This window comes from Atractosteus spatula, chromosome 2 (assembly GCF_055471065.1).
Source record: "Atractosteus spatula isolate fAtrSpa1 chromosome 2, fAtrSpa1.hap1, whole genome shotgun sequence".
Classification (NCBI taxonomy): Eukaryota; Metazoa; Chordata; class Actinopteri; order Semionotiformes; family Lepisosteidae; genus Atractosteus; species Atractosteus spatula.
The window spans coordinates 17,129,033-17,156,336 of NC_142707.1; the positions used below are offsets into that span (position 1 = coordinate 17,129,033).

At 37.2% G+C, this 27,304-nt stretch overlaps 1 protein-coding gene across 2 annotated transcripts; it reads left to right on the forward strand.

Moving 5' to 3' along the window:
- The first annotated feature begins 1,837 nt into the window (after window positions 1-1,837).
- Window positions 1,838-27,304, forward strand: nrbp1 (nuclear receptor binding protein 1). 2 transcript variants are annotated; one of them, XM_088932778.1, is made up of 18 exons: window positions 1,838-2,324; window positions 5,595-5,866; window positions 7,053-7,175; window positions 9,204-9,305; window positions 10,158-10,247; window positions 10,999-11,039; window positions 11,660-11,754; window positions 12,090-12,173; window positions 12,906-12,964; window positions 13,411-13,509; window positions 14,529-14,661; window positions 16,317-16,407; window positions 16,907-16,957; window positions 17,680-17,815; window positions 19,220-19,273; window positions 19,806-19,869; window positions 23,804-23,859; window positions 25,567-27,304. In XM_088932778.1, the coding sequence occupies exons 2-18, from the start codon at window positions 5,651-5,653 to the stop codon at window positions 25,660-25,662; spliced, it is 1,590 nt and encodes a 529-aa protein (XP_088788904.1). In that variant the 5' UTR covers window positions 1,838-2,324; window positions 5,595-5,650; the 3' UTR covers window positions 25,663-27,304. The 2 variants fall into 2 exon arrangements, with proteins under 2 accessions (XP_088788904.1, XP_088788912.1); XM_088932786.1 differs by lacking the exon at window positions 12,090-12,173 and having other exon boundaries at window positions 1,839-2,324.

The following is a 27,304-nucleotide window of genomic DNA, read 5'->3' on the forward strand; positions in this document are numbered from 1 at the left end:
AAGTATTCACCCTCTTTTACTATGACACACCTACAGTAAATAGACTCTAGTGCAACCAAATATCTTCAGAAGTTACCTATATGGTGAATGGAGTCCACCAGTGTGCAATTAGGGTCCACCTGTGTGCAAACATGCACACAATCACATGAGTTCAGGATTAATACACCTATTCATACCTATACCTATATTGGTACCACAGTTGATTAGTACAGCTTCCCCCCCAAAAAAAAACTACCACATAAAGACAAAAGAACTTTCAAAGTAAATCTGGTGTAGTGTTCTTGAAAATCAACTTACTTATCTAGTCAGGGAGGCCACCAAGAGGCCTGTGTCAAATCTAAAGGAATTACAGTCTTAGATGGCTGAGATGTGAGAAACTGTGCATATGACAATTGTGTGGCTGCCTCACACATGTGGGCTGCCTGGGAGAGTGACAAACTCACATCAATAAAATGTGGAGAAGTCCAAGGGAGAGTGAATACATTTGATCGCCACTATAGATGCAATACATAGTCTAAATTTAAATGTACATTTTTACTCACTGCACTGTAGCTTTCTGATTCATGGCCATTTAACACTTGAGACAGAAATGTGCCTCAGAAACAAACTTCAGGACTAATACATTTTTAACAGTAGGGTTCCCAGTTTTCTCCTGAACTACTAACTTTGATCCATTTAGCACAAGTACAGTCTTGTAACAGGTATTCTTATCAGCCAGTTTTTACTTAACTATATAAAGCTTTTAAATGGCAGCCTGACTGGAATAGTCCATCTGCCAGTAACTCTATGACAATAGGCTCATTCCAACATTGTGTGCCTTATAAACTAAAGAAATAAGTATTATGATTCAATTAGTTGCGAGATTAGCTAAAGTATGTTTTTAAAGCACATTAAAACATGAAAAACAATCTATGAAATAAAAATCAAAAGATTCATTTGAAAACAATGTTTTTCCTTTTTCTATCTCACTTTAGTAATACTTCTCATATGTGAATTTTAGAACAATCAAAACCCAAAGGATTAAATAATCCTGTCTAGAAATTAAACCAAACGCACTATAACAATTTAGTTATAATGCATGGGCCACACAAACATTATCAAGAAAATTGTCAACCTCTTCAAAACCTTGGCAAGATCAGAGTGACTGGTCAAAGCTCCAATTTAAGAAATGTTAATTTATTATGATGTACAAACTTTTAAAATTTGGAAGTAGAAATTTATTAGCAGGTTTATTAATTTTGGAAGATTGTAAGATATGATATAGTAAAAAGTATAAAGACTTTACACAGGATATAAATGGATACATAGTAGCCAAAGTGCTTGCATGAGACACCCATTTAGTTATATCACAGTATGCACAATAATTATGAATACAAATTTTAAAATAAAAAATAAACTTGCAGTTCACGAAATTCGTCTTAAATCTGGTGTTATAATTAATTTACAATACATTCTACAATAAACCATACATATGTGCGAGCCTCATGACGTAATAAAGCAGTATATCAAAACTTTTTTGGACACAAACTAAGAACTGCTCAAACACCGCCTACTAAAAAAGGAAGCTGGTGCACTGTGGAGCGACATTCTGCTCCAACATGGCCGCAGCTCAATTTCTCACGCGCCCCTGCGTTGGCATTGACTATGCTGGTACCTGGACCCGCCTCCTTAGGCAGCCCTACACAAACGTGAAAAGCCCGGTTTGCCATTTCCTCAAAGCAAAGAGGACTCGGAGGCGGAGCGAGATCTCCTAAGTCCAATCAAGCCTTAGAATTTCCAGGCAACTGTTCTACGATTGGTGAATTGTACTGTCAATCAGCGCTCAGCCCTGAGTAATAAAACAGTGTAGGATGTGATGAAGTTAGAGAGTAAATGGCGTTTCTCTGTGTATTATCAGTCGCCATTATCAGACTTTGTAGGCGTCGTTATTAGGTCAAAGTAGCTCAAAAATAGTGGTTATGGGAACAAGTTTTTTTGTTCATTGTTCGTGGGTAGAAAGGTTTTTAAAATCCGAACGTGTTCAAATTGATAGCTCTAGTTAACTAACGAATGTATGAAATAACTACCATCTGATGGAGCACATAGGATTGAAATAATTGTTACCTTTTCGTAATAAAAGTCATAATCAATAAATCCGGGAAAATTAATACTCTCAGGGTTATTAAAGAAGACGAGAGGTGAACATTTGCCCAACCGAGACGAAAATCTTCATTGACGGAATTACCGGCGGCTGTTTCTTCCTTTTCCTTGCTTGTCATCGCAGCTGACTTGACAGCAGTGTCTCATCGACTGAGTGGAGCGGATCTTTCCACGGAAAGCAAAAGGTGACCGATTTATTTAAGTTTTAAAAACTGATCAGTATATTTTAATTGTCTATTACAAAATGGTTGAAACATGCGAAACAGCAGTGTCCCAATGTCTGTCATGATGCGGCTGAGCAGAAGTTTAATGTAGGTAAATATCGCAGCTCTTTTTGCGCAATTGATCAGAGAAGTTGGTGATCTGCGAAGAACAAAAACTGGTCTTTCATTGTTTAGCATAGGAATGGCAATTTAGTCACTTATATCAAAATTGTAAAACGGGATTTACGTGTTAAAAACAGACTTGTTGGTCAACTACCGTCTGGCCGAGTGACCGTTGCATTTGATTGAGTCGCCGCTCTGATTTAGTTTGCTGGTCTGGCTGTTTTGTGATCAAATTGGTAAATGCATTCGTGACCGAGAAAAAAGAGGCATGCGCTTCATAAAAGAAAGGTTTATCGAAGGGATTCTGCTTCTTCAAAGGAATGTGGAAAATGTGATGATTATTACACAGCTTTTGATTATGCTTCGCAGCTGAAGCTATCAGTGACGGTCAGGATCAACTTTATAGTTTTGCGTACTGCAGTAGTATAGAGGTTGGAGTCATTCTTTGGGGATGAGATTTATATTGCATTGTAATTTTTAGAGTTTTCATTTGCTGAAACGTTTTTAAATAATTTTCCATTTCTGTATCGCTTAACCACAAATTGCGCATTTTGGTCATAGACTGGCCTTCCAGTAGCAGCCGCCTATGTGGAAGTAGCACATGGCGCAGATGAGTAGCTGAATTCACTGCAGCCCTGGGTTTTTGGAAACAATACAGCTGTCTGCCGGGGAATACCACTGACAAGAGGGTTTCTTTATCCTGAGTGGTCAGAAAACTTTATCACCTGAAGAACAATTCCGTGGGAGTTCCTGAAGATTCCGCGGGCTGCTGTTACACTTATTAGTATTGGGATAATTTTTCAGGAATACCTGGAGGACGTGCTTAGTGGGAGAGATTGATTATCCAAATCCATCATTAAGGAATTAAAGCATAAATCTAGATTTTATTGTAACTTTTTGCATTATGCAGTGGCAGACATGCATCATTAAGCAATTAAAGTACAAATCCAATTTTAATTATTACCTTTGCATGATACAGTGACAGCCACCATTGATTTCATGTTCACTGAATCTTATCAATAACAACTGGAGTACTTTTATTTTAAAAGTGAGGATTAATAGCCAGAGTGGCTCCCCTTTTTATACATCTGACAACACTTAACATTTCCAGCTTCTTTTTGTTAACACCTGAGGGAAATAACAGGAAAAAGTATTTTTTGTGTATGTGTGTGTATTGCTTGTACAGTCTTCTACTGTAGCAAATGTATTCTGGCACTTTCCCTATAGCTTTGTTACTGTGGCAACACAGCAGTGCCAGGCAACTAGGTGGTCTCAGTGCACTGGGGGCTTCTGGAGACTTGTAGCCAGGTACTGACTCTAAGAGCAATGATGAACAGTCAGAAATTTGGATTAGACTTGACAAGGCATTTCAGCAAACAACCCAAAGTAGGCCTGTGGAATGGAATTCTGTCTGTCTTCTGCCCTGAACCAGAACAGGATTAACTTGAAAACTTGATTTCTTTAACTCCCAGTGCCAGCAAATGCTGTCCCCACACATACTGAAAATTCAAATAGGCTAGTTGTAGCACATCATTATGTTAATTTATATTAAAGAGGAGAGGTGAATAGTCTCCTAGAAAGCTTGTTGTTCTCCTACTAAGTCAAAAAATACCAGGCAGTGTTTTTCCATGTATCTGTTGAATGCAAGCATTCTAAGCAGTATAAAGGTCTCTCATTAGACTAGAGGACACATCAACAATATTTGTGGTATCCTTAAACTAATAGTAGTTTTTTCACTAATAGTAAAAAATAGATTGATTGACAACTACTGTGCTTCAATTCTAATAATTAACCATTTCTGTGACATGTCTGTGTGTAACCAGTGCAATTTCTCTTTTCATTTACCTGATTTTACTAAATAGGAAGTATGGCTATAAGCAAATGGGTATGAAGAGCATATTTATAGGATGTCTGATTTGTGAAATATAGCTAAAGATAAAGTGTCAGAGCATTATGTCTTATGGGGCTAGAGGTCATTCGGGTTACTGTAGTGTTAAATGTGACAACATGTGACCCACTGTTTGGATAGGTTACTGGTACATTGTAAGGTTAATCCATGTTATACTGGTCCTCGTCAACATCTGGGTAGACTAGATCAGTGTCTACAGCAGGGGTTTGATCCCGTAACCTGTCAGTTATACAGAATTCAGAGGCTCACCCTTGGCAGGTGAAATATATACCACAATAAAAAACCTATGTATTTCATGGAACTTACTAGTGGAGGTAAAAGAAACTCTGATGGACATTTTGATGTTTCTTCAACATAACTTTTCAGTGATCACCGCAGTTAACCCATTCAACCCATTTTTAACCCATCAGTTTCACCAGGTACTAAGCAGCTTGTTTGGATCATTCATGATTTCTTCTTCAGTGTGAGAAACGTGCAACAGTGGTCCAAGATCCACCTTATTACTGTCTTGCTAACCAATTTTTTTATCTTTAGTTTTACAAATATCTGAAATTCCTGTGACAAATTCCCACGCGAAAGTAACTGAGTGCAGTGATCCAAGGCAACTTCTTATCAGTTAGCCTTCAGTTTGTAGTCCCACAGATGTATAAGTCAAAATAGCGCACATTTTCCAGGAGATTGAGCGCGTAACCTAGTTGCTAACACAGCTGAAGGGGAGGAGTTGTAAAGAAACAAACGCAATGCAGGACCGGTTCCTGATCATTATATCAGTATTTCAGCAATGGCATGCTTTTAGGAAGTTTTGAGGTGAACAATGTGACATGTAATCTCAGAAAACACATTGGCAAGACAAACATATCAAGACCGAGATGCATGATAAAGGAAACGGAAGCCCAAACTACTTCTAGTTTGGGCTTCCAACTTGCAGACAGCGCAGATCATATCATCATTGCTTATGTAATGTATTAACATCTGTAACTAATAGCTGAGGAAATTTTTTAGCCACACTTAAAGCAATTTTTTTGTTTTTTTCATCTGCCTGTTTGAGAACATTAAAGAGGTGACACCTCCATTTTAAAACAAACCTAAGAGCCATCAATTGTTTCCATCAAGTCTAAGTTTCTTGTTTTTTACTAAAACGTGACCTCAGGCCCCACTCCGGTATGTGGGGCCTTACAGTACCTGCAGCTGAAGAGCAGTGTGATTGCTGTGTTTTGCAGTGCGGAGCTGTCCGTGTCGAGACGCAAGGTGCCCGGATCTGCAGCTGTGAGGAGGGATGTCTGAGGGAGATGGGAAGTCGGCTCCAGCCTCTGGCCTGGAGGGGAAGCCCGAGTCCATGTCAGCTGCTCCGGGAGTCTCCTCCATGTCTCCTCCGGTGTCGGCGGTTGCCCAGGGCCCCCCAGCTACGGAGGACGAAGAGGAGGAGAGCGAGGATGAGTCCGAGATCCTAGAGGAAAGCCCGTGTGGGCGATGGCAGAAACGAAGGGAAGAGGTACTGTAAAAAATAGTTTGTGATTTTTGTTTTCTGAAAGTGAAACGTTTTACTTCAGTGAAGATTTGGAAGATCAGCGAGTGATAGCCGTTTTTTTTCCCTCTTGTAGAATGTAAAAACATATTTTTGGTTTCATCAGGAGGGTCTCAGAGTCAACAGATTTGTATCCTGATCTCCAATTTTTTTAATTAGTGCAACTGTCACAATAAAAATGAACACATCACACACTTTTCGAAGGGCCTCAAAGTGTTTTACACTGTAGCTTGAATCTAGTGCGTTTTGTAAATCATTTTCCTCAAGAATGAACTTATTCACTTGTATTTGCAAATCTGCGTGTCATTGATACTTTGACATCAGTAATAGTTCTGCTTACATTTTAGCAGTATCATTAATAAATCGAGATAAAGGTCTAACTGTTCTGTGATCATTTCCCATGATCAGCGGCACGCATCTGAAGCTTTTCTGTGAATTGAGATAGAAGAAATAATGTAACCAAGAACGGCATTTGAGTCAATTAGACTTTCAATTCACGTGCCACTCTTATGTGTCTCCTGTTGTATATATTGTGATTAGTAAAAAAGGAAAATAACTTGAAGAACAATTTTAGTTTCTTAAATTGGAGAAAATAACTGAACGACTGCTACTCTTGTAGACTGAAGTTTGCAATAGGATTTCTGCCACAGGATCTCCGTTAATTGGCTTATCAGCCACAGTTGCATAGTTTATGTATTTATCCAGCTAACATATAGGCACCATAGAAGTAAGTGTAACTTCTTCTTATTTCTAGAATTGTAATGCTGTGCCTGCTGAGTTTTACATATGCCTTAATGAAGGGTGAATAATTTATGATTGTCTCATCTTCTAATAATAATCAAAATAAGTGAACAGTAAATATAAGATGTGTTGTTTGTTAATGCCTGGTCTTTATGAAAGTATTACTGTGTGAGATAACTTCATTCAGACTACTGCCATTTTTAAAAATACATAGATTAATCAAGCAAACATTAAACTAATGCTCACAAATAGAAAAATCAAGTATTTTAATCAAACATCAGTTGCAGCCACTCTCCCTGTCTTGGGCCAGGTTTCAGCCTGTTTTTGCTGTTCTCTGTGTACATTTTAAATGTCCCGATTAGCATTTGAAGTATTTTTTTTCCTCCCTCACGGAACCTTCTTGTCTGCTCAGGTGAACCAGCGCAACGTGCCAGGAATTGATAGTGCCTACTTGGCAATGGACACCGAGGAAGGGGTGGAGGTGGTGTGGAATGAGGTGATGTTCTCCGAGAGGAAGAACTTCAAACTGCAAGAGGTAGGACATTATTTAACACTCCTGTCCAGATTGTCAGTGATTATTCATGAGCTCACGCAGGTTCAGCCTGATAACCATGTCTATTCAAATTTTGAAATAAAGACTGGGCCGGATTTCAAATCATGTGGTGACGCTTTTGATCAGCTAGTATGTGTGTATTGTACATAACGCGAGCGTGACACAATTCAAACCTGCTGAATTTTACAATTCCAATGACCCATCAGTTTTGCAATGCAAACAACTTATTCCTATGCTGCGGCAGACATAATCAGGTGAGTTTATAATCTTTAGCTTCTTCTGAGTTTGCACTCCTATGTTCATGGGTTTATATTACCTGATATGTTTTCTCATTAGAACTGCAGCTTTCATCATTCATTTATGTCTTGCTGAATCTCTGTCATGTAGATACTGGGAGTAGATTTAAAATTGAATTGGTTTCTCTTATGTCACTCTTATACTGTACCACCCTGTGTACAGGTAGAGCCAAGTGAATTAAGTTGTTTGGACCAATGTTAAATAGTATTTTATAACGTGCTGTGTTGTTTCTAGTCACTAGATATTTGTGAATGTACCATGGCTTATTTGTCAGAAGTAAAGGTATAATAGATGTTAGTGTTAAACAAGAAGAGCAGGTACAGTAAAAATATATATTGCACATTTGAAATAATTTACTGTATCCACTGCTACTACTGGTAACAGTATCTTCAATAAAGTAAAAAAAATCAGAAACAGGAGTAGGCCAATCAACTCGTTTATCCTGTTGCTAGTAGCTAGCTGTTTGATCTAAAGATTTCATCCACCCATTCAGTAAAACAATCTCTCTTGTACTGCATGGTTGGGTGGCTTGTTTCAGACTGAATATAAGCACTTGTGTTAACATTTAATTGCTTTTCCACTAATGGCCTGCGCCTTGTGTTTCATTTTTTATTCTTAAGAAGTCTAAAGTCTTGACTGTCAGTGTCTTGTGGATTTTGAATACTTGAAAACGGTCCTCTGGTAGTTTTCTCTTTTGTAGACTAAACAGGTTCAGTTCTTTTAAAAAGTCGAAGTAGGATGTTCCTTTGCATTCTGGAATGTATCTGGTTGTGTATATCTGGACTGATTTTTATAATTATACACAATTTTCTAAGCGAGGTATTGATACCTTTACTGAACACATTCTCATTTACATCTGTGACTTGGGGAGTACTCTGTCATATACTGTAGCAGAATATTTACTGGAGCAGTTTAAATGACATACCTTGCTCAAGGGTACAAAGGCAGTGTGTCTTGCCAATGTTTTGGCCCTGCAGTCTGTAGCCCACAGCTCTAATCACAGCTCCACTGTGCTGCCCTAAAATTATTTGTCTCGGATATTCCTTCAAAAATCTTACCTGCGACCTACAAAATAGAATTATGGGACTGCAGCTCTGGTTTTAAGTTCTCACATTTTAAAAAAAATTCTACTCAACCAAATTTGGAGAAATGGATGTTCATCTGTTAAAATGAGAAGTAGAAATGTGCTTGCACATAGTACTTCTTGTGCTGTGGCATATTGTGTACATCACAGCAAAATACAACAGCTTTAATCTGCTTCTTGTCAGGGTGAAATCTAGCTATTTTAATATCAAAGCAAATACCTTCAGATCAGGTTTCACAAATGTCTCCTGAAGCACATTCTCAGCTGTTAGTTCTTTTTATATAAATATAAAATATATTTTTTTATCTTAAACTTCAAAATCAGATGTGGTGAATGCAGTATACCGTACCTACAGTAATGAGAATCCTGATATATTCAGGTATAACCATGTGGTCTCTCACTATCTCTGTGGGCTAGTGGTATTATATTTTTGCTATGCATTCCTCCATTATCTAATTTATTGGATTTTTTTTTGGCTGTAATAAATGTGTAAGCAGCAGCTAGTGCTGTTATGTACTGTACACTAAAAAATGACTTTTAACATAAAACAAAATTGCAATAACTGATTATTCAGTTTTATTCAGATTATTCAGTAAAGTTTTCCTTTTTTTCTAATTCATTTTTTTCAGGAGAAGGTCAAAGCAGTTTTTGATAACCTAATCCAGCTGGAGCACCTGAACATAGTGAAATTCCACAAATACTGGGCAGATGTGAAAGAAAACCGGGCTAGAGTAAGTAGAGCTAAAACACCTTTAGCGTTCAGTTTTATGTGCATATATAAAGTGACCCTTGCAAGTATTCCTCAGTACAACTGAGCATGTTTTCTGAGTTTCTATTTGATATTGAGGACTAAATCTTTAGACGTTTTAAACTTATGCACCATTTTATGGTAAGCGATACTGTGTAATTTACTTGGAAGTATAAGTACGTTTAAACCTGTTGCTGTAGAGCTTTCTACATTGTTTACTTGTTTTTAAAGCATAGCAATGAAGCATGTCATGCAAACCGAAAAAAATAAGATGCTCCAGATGATAACGAATAACAAATATTACATATTAACTCATGGAAGTCAATGTAATACATCAACTGATGATACCTTTCTACTTTTCCACTTTCAATATACTAATAAAGTGTGAACAAATCATGTTCAATCACAGGTAATGAATATAATTTTTATAGGCTATACTTGTGCCTGGGAGATACAAAAATTAAAAGTTAAGGCTATATCCAAATTCCACAGTAAAGAAAAACATATTTTTGCCAAATATTAAGATGTTGAGAAGGCTCTCTCCAATGGTACAGTACTACATCAGGGTTCAGTCCAGAAAAATAATGAGTTGGCGATAAAATAAATTTATAGTTCAGTACAGCATTTGGGATTTTGTGTCCGCTCTAAGGTTCATCCAAACAAACATATAGATTGTAGAAGACCAATGATCTGTGCACACTAAAGATTTTTCAGGCCTTTTTGTTCTCTTGTCTCATCTGTGAAGACTGAATTCTGTGAAAAAAAGGAACCTGCCTATGAAACAATAAGCACTAACTTGATTATGACCACAGCGTATTCACTTTTTTCTTTCCAGGTTATTTTCATTACAGAATACATGTCTTCAGGTAGTTTGAAGCAGTTTTTGAAGAAGACAAAGAAGAACCACAAGACTATGAATGAGAAGGTATGTTGTGATAATTTATCCTTTGTACGTTTTTATATATAAATACATATTTTAGAATATGTGGTAAAATGTTTTAGATGGGTTTATTACTGTTGTGTTATTAAACCAGTAATAAAAACATGATTTTTAACCTTAATTAAGTGGTCTTGAAGTAGATAAATGTTCAGTGCAAAAGCCAGTTTGTGCTACATCTTTGTGCTAGGTTCAAACAAAATTAATTGGACAATTAAAAGCCTTTATTGCAATGTGAAAAAACCTTTTTATGTGTAGCTGCAGTGACCTGTATACTCAATTTCAGTTTGCTTTCACGGGCAGCCAGCCCACTAATACCTTTTCTGAATGTTGTGTTACTAAGTTCGCATGCTTTCTATGAAGCATTTTGTTGTGCTGTACACATTCACAGGAAAATGGATGCAACCAAATCAATCTCTCATTTTAAAAATGGGTGTTTATATTGGTGTTTTTCTCAAATTGACATTTTATAGTGATATTTTAGTGATGCTAGTCTAAATATAGGCCCTGTGCAGAATGATACATTTTTTGAATACTTTTTTATAAATATCACTAAAAAAATGTCAATGACAGCTAAAGCATAAATCAGACCAGCTTGAGTCATTAAACTTAGGTTAACTGGTTTATGTTGGTATATTATATATTATGATGCTGCTGCATTTTGAGTTTGGTTTTGTAGACATAATTATTACCGAAACACTATTTTTATTTATATATTTTATATATTTGTTCTTCCCAGGCCTGGAAGAGGTGGTGCACTCAGATATTGTCAGCACTCAGGTGAGTTGTCTTGCTCTGATATGGTATTCCAGCTTCCTGTATGTAAGTGCACTTTGCCTTGTCTTTATGCATTAGTGTATCTGAAAATGGGTAGTTTGGAGCAGTGGGAACATGGGCCTTCAGTTTTTCCCTTTTCATGTGCCCAAAGTGAAATGAAAATAAACTGGACAAAATAACCTTCTTAACTGCAAGGAATCTGGCAGAATGTGTTTAAATAAGCACATTCGAATTTTTTTACACTTTCATGAAAGCTGCAATAAAGTTACATAACATGGCAAACTCTGTATAACAATATTAGAAGGTTGTCTCAGATTCTGTGGGTTAAAAATGTACGCCAAGAGGGACCGCCCATATCTGGTGCTCCAGGGCTTTGCTTCAACTTGTCAGAGTAGACAAGTTGATATAACCTTCTAAAAGCTTTCTTAAATCATCCCAGTTTAAGCCACAATTCTGTTCATTTGTGACATAGATTAGACGTTTTAGCCAGATATTTCAAATGTAAACTTTGTTAATTAATGCGCTGTTTTGTGTAGCAAAGATAGTTTCTACAATATGTTCTTTAGCATTGGTCTAATGTCCCAGAATTCTCATTTTTTATTTATTTTTTTTTTTATTTCCAGTTACCTTCATTCATGTGATCCTCCAATCATTCATGGCAACCTAACCTGTGACACCATCTTTATTCAGCATAACGGACTTATCAAAATTGGTTCAGGTATGTGAGGCTTTAGCATGTAGGCAGTAATTGTATTGATGTGGATGGGAAAGAAGACTTAAAGCCCTTTCAGTAACAGTAGGTGTAGGGTTTCAGGGATAGGAACGGCTGGGAGCCAGTTTACATCTTTGTGAAGTGACCTACATGAAGAAGCGGTTTCAAATTCACAGATAATGAAACTGCAATAGGTCAACCAGACTGACCATGCTTCAGCAAAACAGTTTTTCATTCAATAAAATGTTTTAGACGGCAAAATCCATTACCAGCCTGACCTGAAGTAAAAAAAACAGGTTATGGGAGCATCTGAAATGCAATTTTTCTTTTCCTCCATACAGTGGCACCTGATACTATCAATAACCATGTCAAAACGTGTCGAGAGGAGCAGAAGAATTTGCACTTTTTTGCTCCTGAGTATGGAGGTGAGTTCTTTCAAATTGGAACTGTCTTAATATTCAGTGAACTTACTCTGTAAATTCCACAGCGGTTAAGAGCTAACAACACCTCCTTTTAAAATCCTAGAGGTTTAAGTGACTAATTGTTATTTTCCGGCATTGTAGGCATCTAAATAAAGTTTTGCATTACTTTCCGTTTGTCAAGTCATCTGTTTCCAGAAGTATGATCCAGAAGTATGATATGTTGCATGAGCCTTATACATCTGTATTGAAAGTAAATAAGTTTTTCTTTATATTTTTTATCCTGAGATATTATGCCAAATAACTATTCAGTATTGGGAGAGAGTGTACCAAATATTAGTTGAAGAATATGGTATTAAGATATTAGCAGATACAGTAAAAATAAATACAATATGGTTAATAATATTCAATGTGCATTCATCTTGTAAAGAACATGTATAAACTATGCCAGCAAAATTTCTAGTCGGGTTCTAATGTATGTTCTAATGTAAGGGTTTTCTTTTTTTTCTTTTTAAACATACAATAAGCATCGGAAGTTTTTTTTCTACAAGAGTGTAGCACATCTTGCATTAGAATGCTGTAGAATTTACACTAAATACTAAATATCCATGATTTCTGAGTAGATTTTTCTTTTATTCAAATGAAAATCAGAAATGTCAAATTTAGAAATATTTGTCATTGTAGAATGAGATAGGTTGTCATTGGTTAGCCGTTTCATCATAGTTTATCTTGTTGCAGCTGTTGCAGATGTCACAACTGCAGTTGATATCTATTCCTTTGGAATGTGCGCCTTAGAGGTAAGTGAACAATTCTAGTAACAATGTGTTATTAAAATCCCATATTCAGCAAATAGGTCACCCAATACGCATTAGCCAAACAGTGTGGAGAAGTGCCTCACCCACTGGAACAGAGTGTATTTTACCTTACTGTTTGTTCCTTAAGATTACTCATGTCCTTAGTGGTTTAGCAGCTAATGGCCGGCTGGAAGTTAAAGGTGTTGCTTGTGCGAGTAGTGCACATTTTCCTTAAAAGTTTCTTTTTACCAATTTAGTCCATCTGGGCTTGGTTTCGTTACATTTTCTGTGATTTTTAGGCCATTGCAAAAGGAGCATTGTTTTAGACCCATGGAGTATTTAATTTATCAGATATAGCTCAATACTTGAACATTATTATTTTTCAGTCTCGATGGGACATAATTTCTTAGTTTTAAACCTTGATGACCCCAGATTGCTTTCTTTTTCAGATGGCTGTGCTTGAAATCCAGAGCAATGGAGAGTCTTCCTATGTATCACAGGAAGCTATAAATAGTGCCATTCAATCCCTGGAAGATCCTTTGCAAAGAGTAAGTGTATGAACTCAGAACTCTACAATCTACAATCATATGGTGTCAAATACAGTTTTGATACTGTCTCCTTACTATTTACTATTGAAGTTGACAGATATCACATCAAACAGGAAGAATTGTGGGCTATAAAACCATTTTTTAATACAGAAAAGTGACCAAGAGAATGTATTTGAACAATTTGACTTAAATATTTGTAGGACTGAGTTTCAATTTGACTCTCTCTGGTGTAAAATTAATATTTAATTTAATAACTATCACTCTTTTGATATAAAGACCTCATTAACAACCATTCTGTGCCAGAAACACCAGCCTTACAGAAAGGCAGTAAATAGAAGATAAACCGTTGATGTGTTTGGTTATTTATAAAACACACAGAGTGGAGGAGTTTATAGGGCGTTTGGGGTTCTTCTGGAAAAAAATGAACCTATCCATACCCTGCCTATCCCTCATGGCTGAGGATGATCTTTCCATGAACCCGAAGGAGACTGATAAGACCAACACGAGATCTACAAATTCTTCGGAAAGGGTTGTCTTAGGAAATATGTTGTATAAAGTGCAGTCCAGTCATTGTGCGTTCTCATTTCCTTGTTCAGTCCCCTTTGGGTCTAAAAATGCTTGGCCCTTTTCCAGATATTCTTCCAAAATGAAATTCTATCAAGGACCAAGACTTGATATCGATCATTTAGTTCTTCACGTTTGTGTTACCTATATCTTTTTATACCTATTTCTACCTATACCTATTTCTGCACTTTCCCTCACGGGATCAATAATCAATAAGTATCTATCTTTGAAACACTTTTTCTGTTTTCCTCCAAGGCAATTGCCTTGTTCTGATGGCCAATGATCATACAGTAGCTTGTCCTCAAGTAATACTGCTAATACTTTTTTCACTGCCTTTCAGTTGCATAACTCAACAAGGTGCTAATGTTTTCCATTTAAGCTACTATAACATTTATTTTGGTATTTTCTGAAATCTGGAGAAAGGTACATTGACATCTGGATGTCCTGTTTTCCAGGAGTTTATTCAGAAGTGTTTGGAAGCAGATCCTTTTAAACGTCCGACAGCGAGGGAGCTCCTCTTCCACCAGGCCCTGTTTGAAGTGCCCCAGCTGAAACTACTGGCTGCCCACTGCATTGTCAGTCATCAGCGTGAGTATTTCAGCAGTCTGGCTGTCCTTAGCATAAGCCACCGATTGCAGGTTTATGGACAACAGGCATCTACTTTTTCTTTCTGAACTGGTGTCATATATACTACTTCTACAAAGGAGGTATGTTTAGTATTCTGTAAGTTAAACCATAGTGAGTGAATTAATTAATGCATTTCAGTTACAGTGGACTTTACAGGAATCATTCTGAAACCTTATAGCTTGAAGCCATGAAGTCATTTTCACGTGATGGAATGGTCTGACTCAGCTTCACCTTCATGATCCAGTGCCACTCCTGCCAGATAGTCCCACCGCTCTTCCTTGAGCTTCAGTAGATGGGGATATACATTCTCTAGATGGAGTCAGTAATGACTGTAACATGGTTAGCCTGGGATACGTCATTGTGGCTAATCAGTCTGATCAGTCTGTTACTAGCAAGCAAAGGGCATGACTCTGATAAGATTGACAAATCTAAAGATTAGTTCTGACAAATTATAGGGATGAAGTGCACATATGAGTCATGAGAAACTCTGCAGAGGCTGAGTGAAATTCTTGAAAGAACAGCGTGAGCCCAGGCTGATTATATATGAATACATGTCATCATTGTAATCTACATTCACTGTGAAGCATTACTGTAACCATAGCATTTTATTGAAATATTACATTAATATTTGTTTCATGTCAGAAGGACTACATGATTTTCTCATATAAATTTTCCAAATTAACTTGCTTTTATATTTGAAATAGTTTTTTCACCCCGCACTTGACAAAAGGGATTAAAGAAAGTACTTTTAAATAGTATACTTGGACAGCAGACGGCAAAAAAAAAAGATCAACTGAAATAATTGTAAAATTACAATTAAACAATTGGAGTTATGTAGCAGTTTTCATCCTGAAGCATTCCAAAATATTTTAGAAACTGTATAGGAAGAGGCCCAACGTCCTCTTCTTTGAAGGCACAGGGTGCGCAACAGCTCAGGTCAAGAAGAGAGGTTAGAAATTGCATCACGTCGAATTAAGGTGCAACTTTGGGTTGGACAAATGTAGGCACTTAATGGAATTTAGCCAGAATGGGGAATAACATCCCTAATCCTGCAAGCAGTGCCATGGAACCTTTCATGATCAAGTAATCAGGATCAGGAATAGTGTCCAACTGTCAACTGCCAACAGAACAGTGTCCCCAGTGACCATACTAAGGCACTGATTTTTAACATATTCATACAAAAGGAAGAGTGTCCCAACCACCACTAAACCAATACATGCCCAGGATTGCTTTGCTTATGAGGTCTAACGCAGTAGGTGTCGAAGGTGTTACTGCCAGGTGATAAATTGTACATTTTTATCAAGAAAATCACCAAACGTTGTTTTGGATCTTGTCGTCTCAACTTTAGTCTTCATCAGATATACTGTAGTACAAATAAGTGTCAGACTCATCTGTTCCTGAAGAAAACAGGTTTGAACACAGGCAGACGTGCAGAAATCCACCGACGTGGTTCCAACTGATAAACAGAAGCAAAACAAAGCCTTAATAGTGTTGAGTCTTTCAACCAGGTAATCGGTCAAAAAGACAGTGTGTGAATTTTATTGAACTGTGGTAAATATGCTAGCAAAAAAGGCTGTTTCCAACCTCCGTTTGTTGCTCTTTTCTTGTTCCTCTAGATATGATTCCTGAAAATGCATTAGAAGAAATAACCAAAAACATGGACCCTAACCTGGTAATAGCTGAACGAAAGGAAGGGGTGCAGCTGAAGTGAGTATCCTGCATGTTTTGAACCTCTAGGGGCTTCGATCTTCAGCCAGTGTGGATCAGTGATATTGGAACCATAAATGACTGTTTCTGAACATGGGGTGTTTCCTTTCTAGACTTAGCAAAGTACTAGTTTAAAACTTATATGCACCTGAATTACTGGTGTTTTTTATTTGTGTTATTTTGAAAGCAGGATGTCATGTCCTGTTGTGAGTGCATCCCAAACGTATTGCTGAAGATCTTGCTTTGATTATGAAATAGCAGTGTATTCCCAGTAAAGGTCATGGTAACCTGGACCTCAGATACAATTCTAGTCTATATATAATCATATTGGATTATTTGTTATCATTAAAAATAGTAATTACTTGTATTTATAAGTATGTTGTTTATATTCTGGAAGGTGTGAAAATGTAAGTGCTATATATTGTACACTGTAAATTTATCTACTTTGTTTTATCTAAATTGTTAATTTTAATTAGTAACCTTTTTAACTTGCCTTTAGGCTTTCCCAATTTCCTGCTCTTGAGCTGGACAAGTTTTTAGAAGATGTCAGGTAAGACTTAAGTACTTACAGCATTATAAAGAAACTGAACTTCCATAGAATATTTTCTCCTGCTTTTCACAATAATGATAGCGCATATACATGTGCATGAGTTTACAATTTAAGGGAAAATGACACTTTATACAAAATAAAACCCAGAAAGACCTAAAAGCTTTAACTTCCAGACTAATCAAACCGGGTGTCGTACTATGGTTGGTTCATTTAAATCTTTTTCTCTATTTCTTAATATATAATTTCTTAAAAATAATCTTTCATTTCATGAGCCGTGACTAGTAATATAATGCAGCAGTACACTGCAGCTTAATGGAAACCGCAACCCATTGAGTGTCGTTGTCATGACCCATACTTCCAGCAACAGCAGTCTAGTTGATTTTAACAGCAGGGCTCCATCAAAATTGATTAGCGGAAACTCCAAAGGTTTCTCTGTCTGGCTGCATATTCTCCATCTAAACTGTGATTTCAGCTGTCTTTTTAAATGGTAGCTACTAAAATAACCCGTCTAATACTAGAACCCATTATTTGATGTTCGCCACCTGTGTTTTAGTTCTTTGCCAAGTTCTAATCATTAAGCTCTTCACCTAAAATTGAAAGGGAAAATGGCCATAAACCATTGTTATTTTGTTCTTTAATTAAAACTTGTATGTGTGATTAAAATTTTAAATATAGTTACTGCAGTGTGATATTGTTTTCCCTGCCTCTCTGCCATGCCACAGGAATGGTATCTATCCCCTCACGGCTTTTGGAATGCCATGCCCCCAGCAGCCCCAGCAGGAAGCTGTGAAGTCCCCAATCATTCCTCCCTCAGTCAAAACCCCCACACCTGAGCCTGCTGAGCTGGAAATGAGGAAGGTAAGAAGCGCTAGAGCAATTGAAGGAAATGGCTGGAATTATAGTGCCTACAAGAAAGTCTACACCCCCGTTAGACTTTTTCACATTTTATTGTTACAGCATGGAACCATGATGTATTTAACTGAGAACACAAACACAAAGTACTCTATAATGTCAAAGCGGGAAAAAAAAACATTTGACTAATTTAATTGAAAATAAAAAACAAAGGTGGTAGGACCACCTTTGGCAGCAATTACAGCTGTAAGTCTCTATCAGTGTTGCACATTTTGGCACTGGAATTTTTGCCCATTCTTGGTCAAGGTCCTCATTAATATTGTGTCCGTGTAAACTGTGGTAATTTTTCAAGGTTGGCAGGTCTGAAAGCATCTTTTAAACCTTGAGGAAATTCACCCTTTTTGTCCAGTTCTAGAAAACTACGAGAAGGAATTCAAAGCTCATTCTTTTTGACAATTCCATGGGCGCGCCCATCCAGATTACCTCCTGGATTTCTAGAAGAATGTGGGTTTTTTTCCAATTAAACCTGGAATATATTTAAAACTTCCTAGCCCGAATAACTCTATTAACCAGTCAGCACAAAAAAATAACCGAAGTCTTTAACTTGTCGAAAATGGATGTCGTTCAGGTGGGTAGCTGCGTCAGCATGCGTAGGCTGCAAAGGAACAAGTAATAGGTTTATTCCATGCTGAAAAAAAGAAGAAAGAGAACACAACGTTTTGGCCGTGGAGCCTTCTTCAGGTGTGAGAGAGACAGGGCAGTAGGCAAAGGTACTAGTAGCGGGAGAACAAAGGTTGGGAGGGAGAAGGAGTGAGAGGCGGGAGCAGGGGACAGAAAGAAAGGCCAATCAAGAGGTGTGAAGTCAGAATGGGTGCAGAGAGGTGTGAAATGAAACTTCCAATAAATGGAGAAAATTTAAAAGAACAGTAGTCTGTCGTTAAGAGAAGGGAGAATGTGTGATCCTAGCTGCAGAATAATTTTGGTTTCGGTGGCCTTTCTGATGTATGAGTTCGGAAAACCGTCTTGGTGTCTTCAGTTGGCACACTGCTTGGAATTTAGCTGCATGACATTTAAACAACAATTGAATTTGAGTGCTTTCTACAAAAATTGAGTCAGAGACACCAGCACAAGTTGAACCAGAAGGTTCTGAAATATATAATATTAGAAATGAAAATTTCAGGCAAATAGAATTCTACTGCTCCTTCTTTTGTGTGTTTAGTTGGGATAGAGAAGTAAGAAAAGTGTTTGCGCCTTCTTTCTTGCATAATATAAAGATGTAGCTCATTTTAAAAACTAAATGTTTATGTTTGCTGGGATAATGCAGAAACACTTGGTGACAACCAGAAGTGAGGTAACTTTCCTTTTTACATTGGCAATATATCAGTTTAAATTATAATCTTCTTCTTTCAGATTCTTCAGATGCAATGCAATATTGAGCCAGTAGACGAAGGAACAAAACACCATGTAAGGTTCTTTTCACTCTATTGTTGCTTTTAAAATGTAGAATTTCCCACATGCAGTGTGTTTAAGCAACACAGGTCAAATTTTGTCCTTCAGTGAATGGCAGCTTAATCTATAGGCCTTCTTAGTTATAGAAGCACAAATTCAAGGTTGCAAAATATATTAAACTCTATTAAACACCATGAATAAAAAGAATGCCTTGTGGTTTTGGCACTGGTAATCAAATAAGGGGATTTACCAGAGTTTGTATTTTGCCTAAAGAAAGGGTAATATAACTTTTTTTTTTAACTTGGTGAGGGGAGAATTTCAAGAAACTTGTATGGTAGGTTGATTTAAGTGTTCCTAAATTATTTCTATGCAGAATACTGAATGGAAATGACTGGCAAATATGATTCTGATTTACAGAAGATTCTTAAATTTTAAGCATAATTTTTATGTTTTAGCTAGTGTAACTCTTTTTTATAAAAGCAATGTGCAGCTGCTGATTTCCCCTTTTCCAATAATTTGTAACTTTCCTGTTTTTCTCCCCTTACAGCTGACGTTATTATTGAAACTGGAAGATAAATTAAATAGGCATTTAAGCTGTGATTTGCTGCCCAGTAAGTATTTTTTTTGTTTTGTTCAGTTTTAGAAATGTATGTCAATAATTGTCCAAAGTTCTAATACTAAAAAAGAAACATTTTTTGTTATAATTATAATTGCTATTTCATTGGTATTCCATTTTTTTCAGAAAAGTTACTTTCAAGTTTGACAAAACATGTTTACTAACTAACAAGAGCTCACTTGTATTTTAAGCCAGTTGTTTATTTTTTCCTACAATGAGGGAATCGTTTCTAAAGTAATATACTTACAAATCCATATGCTTCCTAATCCCTTCCTAATCCCATTGGGTCATTTGTGTTTGTGAAGCTGCTGAAAACATAGCAGTTTTACCACTAAATGTTTTTAATCATCTATTAATAGTTCTTAGACCCATGTTATAGACCAAATATTTGCCCTTGCTATTTTTTTAAAGGTTGCTATTTTGTGCATTTGTCAAACCTTAATGTATTCAGGAGTGGCTCAGCTGGTGAAGGCCTTGGACATAGTTTTATGTCCAACTTAAAACATAGTTTTAATAGTTTTAGTTTTAACTCTGTACTCCAAAGTTATTGTTTGATCATTTGCGGTATTATCAGTGAGAGCTTCCTCAGTCCTCTGTCATATGGCTACGTTTTGTGTCCTTAACTTAGTGGCTGTAAAAATGCAGAAACATCAAGGCATATTTCAATGAGTGTATGTACATCAGCTGCTAAATTTATTCATATGCTTCATGGACTAACTCAGAGTTGATTTAGTTAAGGAAATGCATGTGTATCTAATTTTCTTTAATATTTATTTTAATAATAATAAATAAACTTTATTTATATAGCACCTTTAAAGGTGACTTCTCAAAGCACTTTACAGAATGACAACAATAATAAATTAAAAGAATGACAGTATAGTAGGAGCAGAGGGGTAAAAATTGGAACCAGTTAAGTAAAGGCTCTTCTAAAGAAGGTTTTGAGTCTGGATTTGAAGGATTTTAGAGATGGTGACTCTCTGATATCCTTGGGGAGAGAGTTCAAGAACTTGGGAGCATAAGAGGAGAAGGCCCTGTTATCCATACAGTGTAGAGGAGCTTGAGGGACAGTTAGGAGACCAGAATTAGAAGAGCAAAGGTTGCGAGGTGGGGAGTAGGTTGATAATAGTTCAGACAGGTACTGAGGTGCCAAGCAATGCAGAGCCTTATAGATGAGCATGAGGATTTTAAAGTCCACACGGAATTTGACAGGAAGCCAGTGCAAGGACTCCAGGATTCAAGGACTCCAAGACTCCAGCCGGGAAGGATTCTGGCTGCCGAACTTTGGACATACTGGAGTTTGTTCAATGTAGATTTAGATACCCCCGAGAGTAGAGTCTTACAGTAGTCAATTTGGGAGAAAACAAATGTGTTGATCATCTTTTCAGCCACATTTAGTGATAACATAGGGCATAGTCTAGCGATATTTCTGAGGTGAAAAAAAGATGTTTTGACAATATGCTGCACATGTGGGTCGAATAGCCAGAATCGAATATCACCCCAAGGTTTTTCAATTTAGACTGAAGCTCAAGTATGGAACCATCTACAGATAGGGTTACAGGACCGGCTTTACAAAGTTGATTGGGGTGCCAATAAGCATGACTTCAGTCTTGTCACAGTTAAGATGAAGGAAATTTTGAGTTATCCAAGTTTTTATGTCATAGATCCATTAGATAGAATAGTGACAGCTACATCATTGTCAGGTTTGGTATGGATGTATATTTGAATATATTTATGAGTTAAACTGTGGGCTGCATGGTGTTGCAGTGATTAACATCGCTGCCTCACAGCGCTGGGGTCCTGGGTTCAATTCTAGACCTGAGTTGCTATCTGCGTGTTCTCCCCATGTTCGAATGGTTTTCCTCCAGGTGCTCCAATTCCCTCCCACAGTCCAAAAACATACTGGAAGGTCAATTGGCTTCTGGAAAGATTGGCCCTGGTGTGAGTGTGTGCATGTCTCCGTGTACATCTGCCCTCTGATGGACCTGCGGGCCGTTCAGGGTGTACCCTGCCTTGCGCCCATTGTTTGCTGGGATAGCCTCTGGCATCCCTGCCACCCTGAATTGGAAGAAGCAATTAGAAAATTGCGTGGATTCATTAAAATTATGATAAAGACTGGAGTAGGAGTATTGGAGTGTTGAATGTATTGGTAGAATAACTATAAATATTAACTGGAGTACATGTTTTTCTTAACTTAGTTTAGCTTTATTCAGACCCTGTTAATATGTTGAAAATAAAATCTTTTACTTCATTCCCTAATGGTTTTTGTCATTTGGTAGTTTCACAAGGCTTCATAAAGTTTATAGATGCTTTGGTACAGTCAGTTTTATCAATAATCCAGGAACTTATTATTATGCTTTTAAACTTAAGTGTCGGTTTAATACAAATAACTGCAGAAGAGTGCTACTTTTATTATCCAAAGAGAATAAATACATGAACAATACTTTCTATTCACATGCACAGGTATCCTATGTATTCACTTTATGTAATAAGATTACATTTTAAATGTTTTAAACAGCTGAAACTGTTTCACTTGTTGAAAGTATTTTGCCTGCATCATCAAACATTAAATGCTTGCATTAGCTGATGCATGTAGGTCACCATAAGATATCAGTCAAGAAAATCTTTATTAGTGCACACCCATCAGTGATGACACACAGTTCAGTGAGCTCACTGTCTGAATGCATTAACTATGCAAACAAAACTTTATGTAACGTTAAACACAATTTGTCATTGTACTGTTATCTACACTCTAGTTCCAGTGGATATTTGTTCAGACTGTGTTATTGAAATAATAATATTAATACTGTAGACCAGTTTTTAGCCTATCCAATCTACTCCATTACACAGTTTTGCTACAGCCAGCTCCTAAATTAAATAATAATAGATCAATAGAGCAGCTGAGGAACTTGTTGTATTGAAGTACAGCAGTTGAGTAGTTTGGAAGAACCGGAAAATTGAGTATACGTTTTTTAATAGTATTCTTTTAGAGTGTGGTGTAGGGGTTATCTGAAGACTTTGTACCTGTTACAGACTTTATTCTGTTGACAACCACAGCACTAATTGTTCTTTCTACTGTCACATTTTCCTATTGTGCACAGATCAAGAAACTTTTTAAGATTTTGTACAATTTACACATGATTATAAAATGAATTAGACCTACTGTTCTGGTGCAGGAGTTTGGAGTTTCAGTTAAAGATTTTGTTCCCTCTCATGACAGGTACTTATTTCATTTACTGGCTTCCCAGTGTAATTTGAATAAGAATTTTTTTCCATCACCTTAGGTGTCACATTAAAATTTGTACCCATAGCTTGAAGTTAAAAGTAGGTTTTGTCAGAAATATTCAGACAATATTGAGCACGATATCCAGTTTCTTTAGGCCCTGGTGACCAAACACTGAGATGTTCCTCAACAAAACGTTACAAAGCACTTAAGACAGTTTGGTATCTAGAAGATCTTGTAGATAATGAGAATAATTGAAAGAGCCAGATGTAATAAGTACATTTCATGTTTCCTTTCAGTTTAAATGTTTTGCTTTTATTTAGTTGGTTTTATAAACCTTTTTGTTTTTTACTTTTATTTCACCGTCTTTTGGATGAGATGTTAAGCCAAGGTCCTGACTCTCAGTGGTCATTAAAGATCCCTGGGCATTTCTCGATAAGAGTAGGTAGTTGTCCCGGTGTCTGGGCAAAATTTCCCCCCTTGGCCTTTATCGTGGCCTCCATATTGTCCCCATGTATGATTGGCTTGCACTTGCCCTGTGATGGACTGGCGCCCTGTCCAGCGTGTACCCTGTCTTGCGCTCATTGCTTGCCGAGTAGGCTCAGGCTTCCTGCGACACCGTATGGCATAAAAGCGGTTTGGCAAATGACATGACATTTCAGTTGTGTTGTTCGACTTGTGCAATTATGTTTCTAAATCTCTTTCCCAGATGAGAATGTTCAGGAGCTGGCTGTGGAGCTGGTTCAACTAGGATTCATTTGTGAGGTAAGACCGGCTTTTTGTGTCATCCTCTTTTAGTTTCAGAATTAAGACTGGGAATTTCTTTCAGGTGCTTGTTTTGCTTTCTGTGGGAGGAACATCAATGTTGTCAAGATTTAGTTGTAAGCAGGTGGCCATATGCAACAGATGGGATTGCACCCAGGTTTTTTGCAGTCCTCCTATAAACAATGGACATATATTCCACCTATCATAAATAGCAGATGTGGAGTTAACCAAAAATCGGTCAGCAGGTACTGTATGGGGTATCCACCGGTCCCCATTGGCAGGGGTTATCAAGATGAGAACTCCAAATGAGGATTGTACCACATGGGCCCCTAAGCATTGTCCACAAGTGACAAACTTCCAGAGGTGCTGCCAAGTTTCAAATGGCATTCAATGAAAAAGCTACAAATCTTTGAGCGCTGGTTTTGTAAAACGCGTAGTGGCTTTCATTTAGAGGCTCATGACCATTAAGATGGAGATTAAACTTGTTAAATTGGAAGAGCTCTTTACTTTTGCGGCATCTTTAGGGAGAAAAGTGCTCCTTTGTGCAAAATCCCATCTTTTGTTTGACATATCTGAAAGATTGCTGGAGGAAAGGTATCGGCAAAAGATTTATTCTTTGATGAGCATTCAGGCAGAGACTGGGAAACGTTGGCTACACAACAAAGTAAATCCTAGGACATCCATTCTGGGATTCCCTGATAAGTATCCAAGAATAAAGTGAAGCAGTGAGGGATATAATCTAGGAGCCCTATTCTTATTGATTAATTTATTTGGGATGTTCTTGTGTATGTAATGTTGATAAATTACCACTGTTGCTAAGTGAGAAATACTTCCGATAACTTGAGTCTAAGTTAAAAAAATAATTTAATACTATGCTACAAGGCACCTGGTCTATACCAAGTCATAACAGTATCTTATACCAATAGAAATTTGTGGGTTTTTGCATCAGTGTCCCTCTGTGGCAATATGGCAGATGTTTTATTTATTTCAATGACAATATTTAATGGAAAACCAATACTACCAAATATAGTCTGGTGTAAAATTTGACTGTTAATTATTGTACTTAATTTCTGTCTCAGTTAATAGCTGCAGTCAATTTAAACACATAATCAGCACATATTAGTCGTAGTCAATATGTATTACTTTTCTGTCATAGTTTTCTTTTTTTACAATTTTAATGAACATATGTTACTTCTTAGGAAAAACATCTTTTATAAATTGGTCTCAACCCATTAATCTAGTAAAATGATGATGAAATTGTTAATTATTGATTAATTTTCTTGGAAATTTCCTGCCTACCCAAGACATTAGAACAGACATTTGGAATGCGTGCAGCTATGTATATTCATAAAACATTCATGGGCTTCGAGGTCAGGAATTTGCCAGGTTAATGCCAAGAATATGATCTGTTTGTTGAATAGTTTGATGGAACTTAAAAGAAATATTAAAAAAAAGCTCTGCGCTCAAGTTGAAATTTTATCTTAAATGGCTGATCGCAGTTATGACTTGTGCTTTGCATGAAGCTATGTCATGCCACGTGAATGTGGCTGGTTAAATTCTGAGATGAGTTTCATATGGCACACAGGGAGTGCAGGAACTGAGATAGGCCTTTCCAGGGGAGAGCGTCCAGCCTTTCTCCTTGGGCGGCCATGACATCGCTTTGCTTCTTTATGTGACTGACTGTTATCTCCCCCACACCCGCTCCAGGCAGATCAGATTCGACTCGCTTCTGTTCTCGAAGAGGCCTTTTCCAAGTTCTACAGTCGCAACGGCTCTCTCAATCCCGTCACCGTTTCATCATAGCAACCCCGTCAGCGAGACTCCGTGGATAAGAAATCCTCCTGTGTCCCTGCTTCCTAACACAGGACTTTCAATCATCAAAACAAGGATCACGAAAAAGCAGACATGACATGGAAGGAGGTTTACGCTCCAAGCGATTTGTCGGGAGCAAAGGTCATTGCTCATTTTTCAGTGTAGCACCTGCTTGTATGTTTTTTAAAACAATTGTCAGTATTACCACCTGTATTGAGTCTTTTTATTTTACCTGTATTACAGCATTATGCTGTACATAAGGCGCTTCTACATGAGCACATTCTCTTGCTCTTTTTTTATTTCTGCCAACTGTGCATGATCTTTGCGCTGCATTATTTTTTTTTTTCCTTAAGAAAGGTATCAGGAGTGTGATTTGGTTTTGAGGTCTTTATTTTTCCTCATCTGGGGTTCATTCTTAATTCCTTCACTGACTAGTCTTGCCTACATTGAGGTATTTTTTTTCCTTGAGTGTCATCCTGTAATAAAGAATTCATGATATTTAAGCAGAAAACAAATCTGCGGTGTTTGCAAACAATAATCACATATCCCAGTGAGTCTGAGCTGACACTGGTATTAAATTAGACAAGGCATAGTTCGCCATGCCAGACTCAGTTTGTCTGTTACAAACACACTCCTCTTCAGATGCAGGTGGTGTGATTTAAAACTGGTTCTTTTATGAATGTATGCTAATATAGTGTTCATAAACTCGGGTCTTCTAGGGCCAAAGGTTCTTTTGTGTTTTACTTCAACCTGAAACAGTTCAACTAATTATTCTCTTAATTGGGAAATCCAGTAAATTGCAGTTTATTAAAGGTGAAGGTACAGAACAGTTCTATTTATGTTTGACAGTTTGTATTACTTACTTGAGCCAGATTCATTGTTTCCCAGGGATAAAGCAGGTAAATTAAAGTGATCCAGCGGGACCCTCAATGGCTAGAGCTGATGAACAATGTTCAAATTAATGAACAAGAACAAGGCTCTTCATCTGCAGCCCATCCGATCATCTCCACGGCAGAATTTTGCTCCAGCCAGCTCCTTAAGTACATAACTAATAGGTAGATAATGGATCATTGTAACATTTGTGCTGCCTTGAAGTGGGTTGGAAAAGCCTTAAGTTCAGTGGCTCCAATAAGGAACATCAGCCATTTTCTTTATTGAACATTAAACATTTTCACAGTAGGATGGATGGTGGGGCATGTCTTTCAAAGCAAGTATAGAAAGTCAAAAGGGCAGTAATGGTATAGGACTATTTCCATATATCCTGCCATCTTTGGCTGAAGTTTATTGGGATCCTCTATACAGATACTTATCCAACTGACAGAAAAAAAATGGTATTTCGGAGATCATTATTGTTTACTTGCTAAAAACTGTATTGTGAAAGGACCGACTTGCTGCTAATTCATATCCCAGTTATTGTTTGTTCCAACTCAGAACCCACCAAAAATCATTTTCAGTAAAGAAACTGGCTGCCTAACAAATAAGGGGGTGTGGTTGGCAGATTTGTAAAGCCTTCTCAGGAGCTTGTTGTTTCCATGTTGTATGGTTTATTGGGCATACATTGTAAGAACTTTTGCCATACAGATCGGAGTCTTTTATTTTACAAATTAAATATGAAATGTGTAACAGCTTCTAA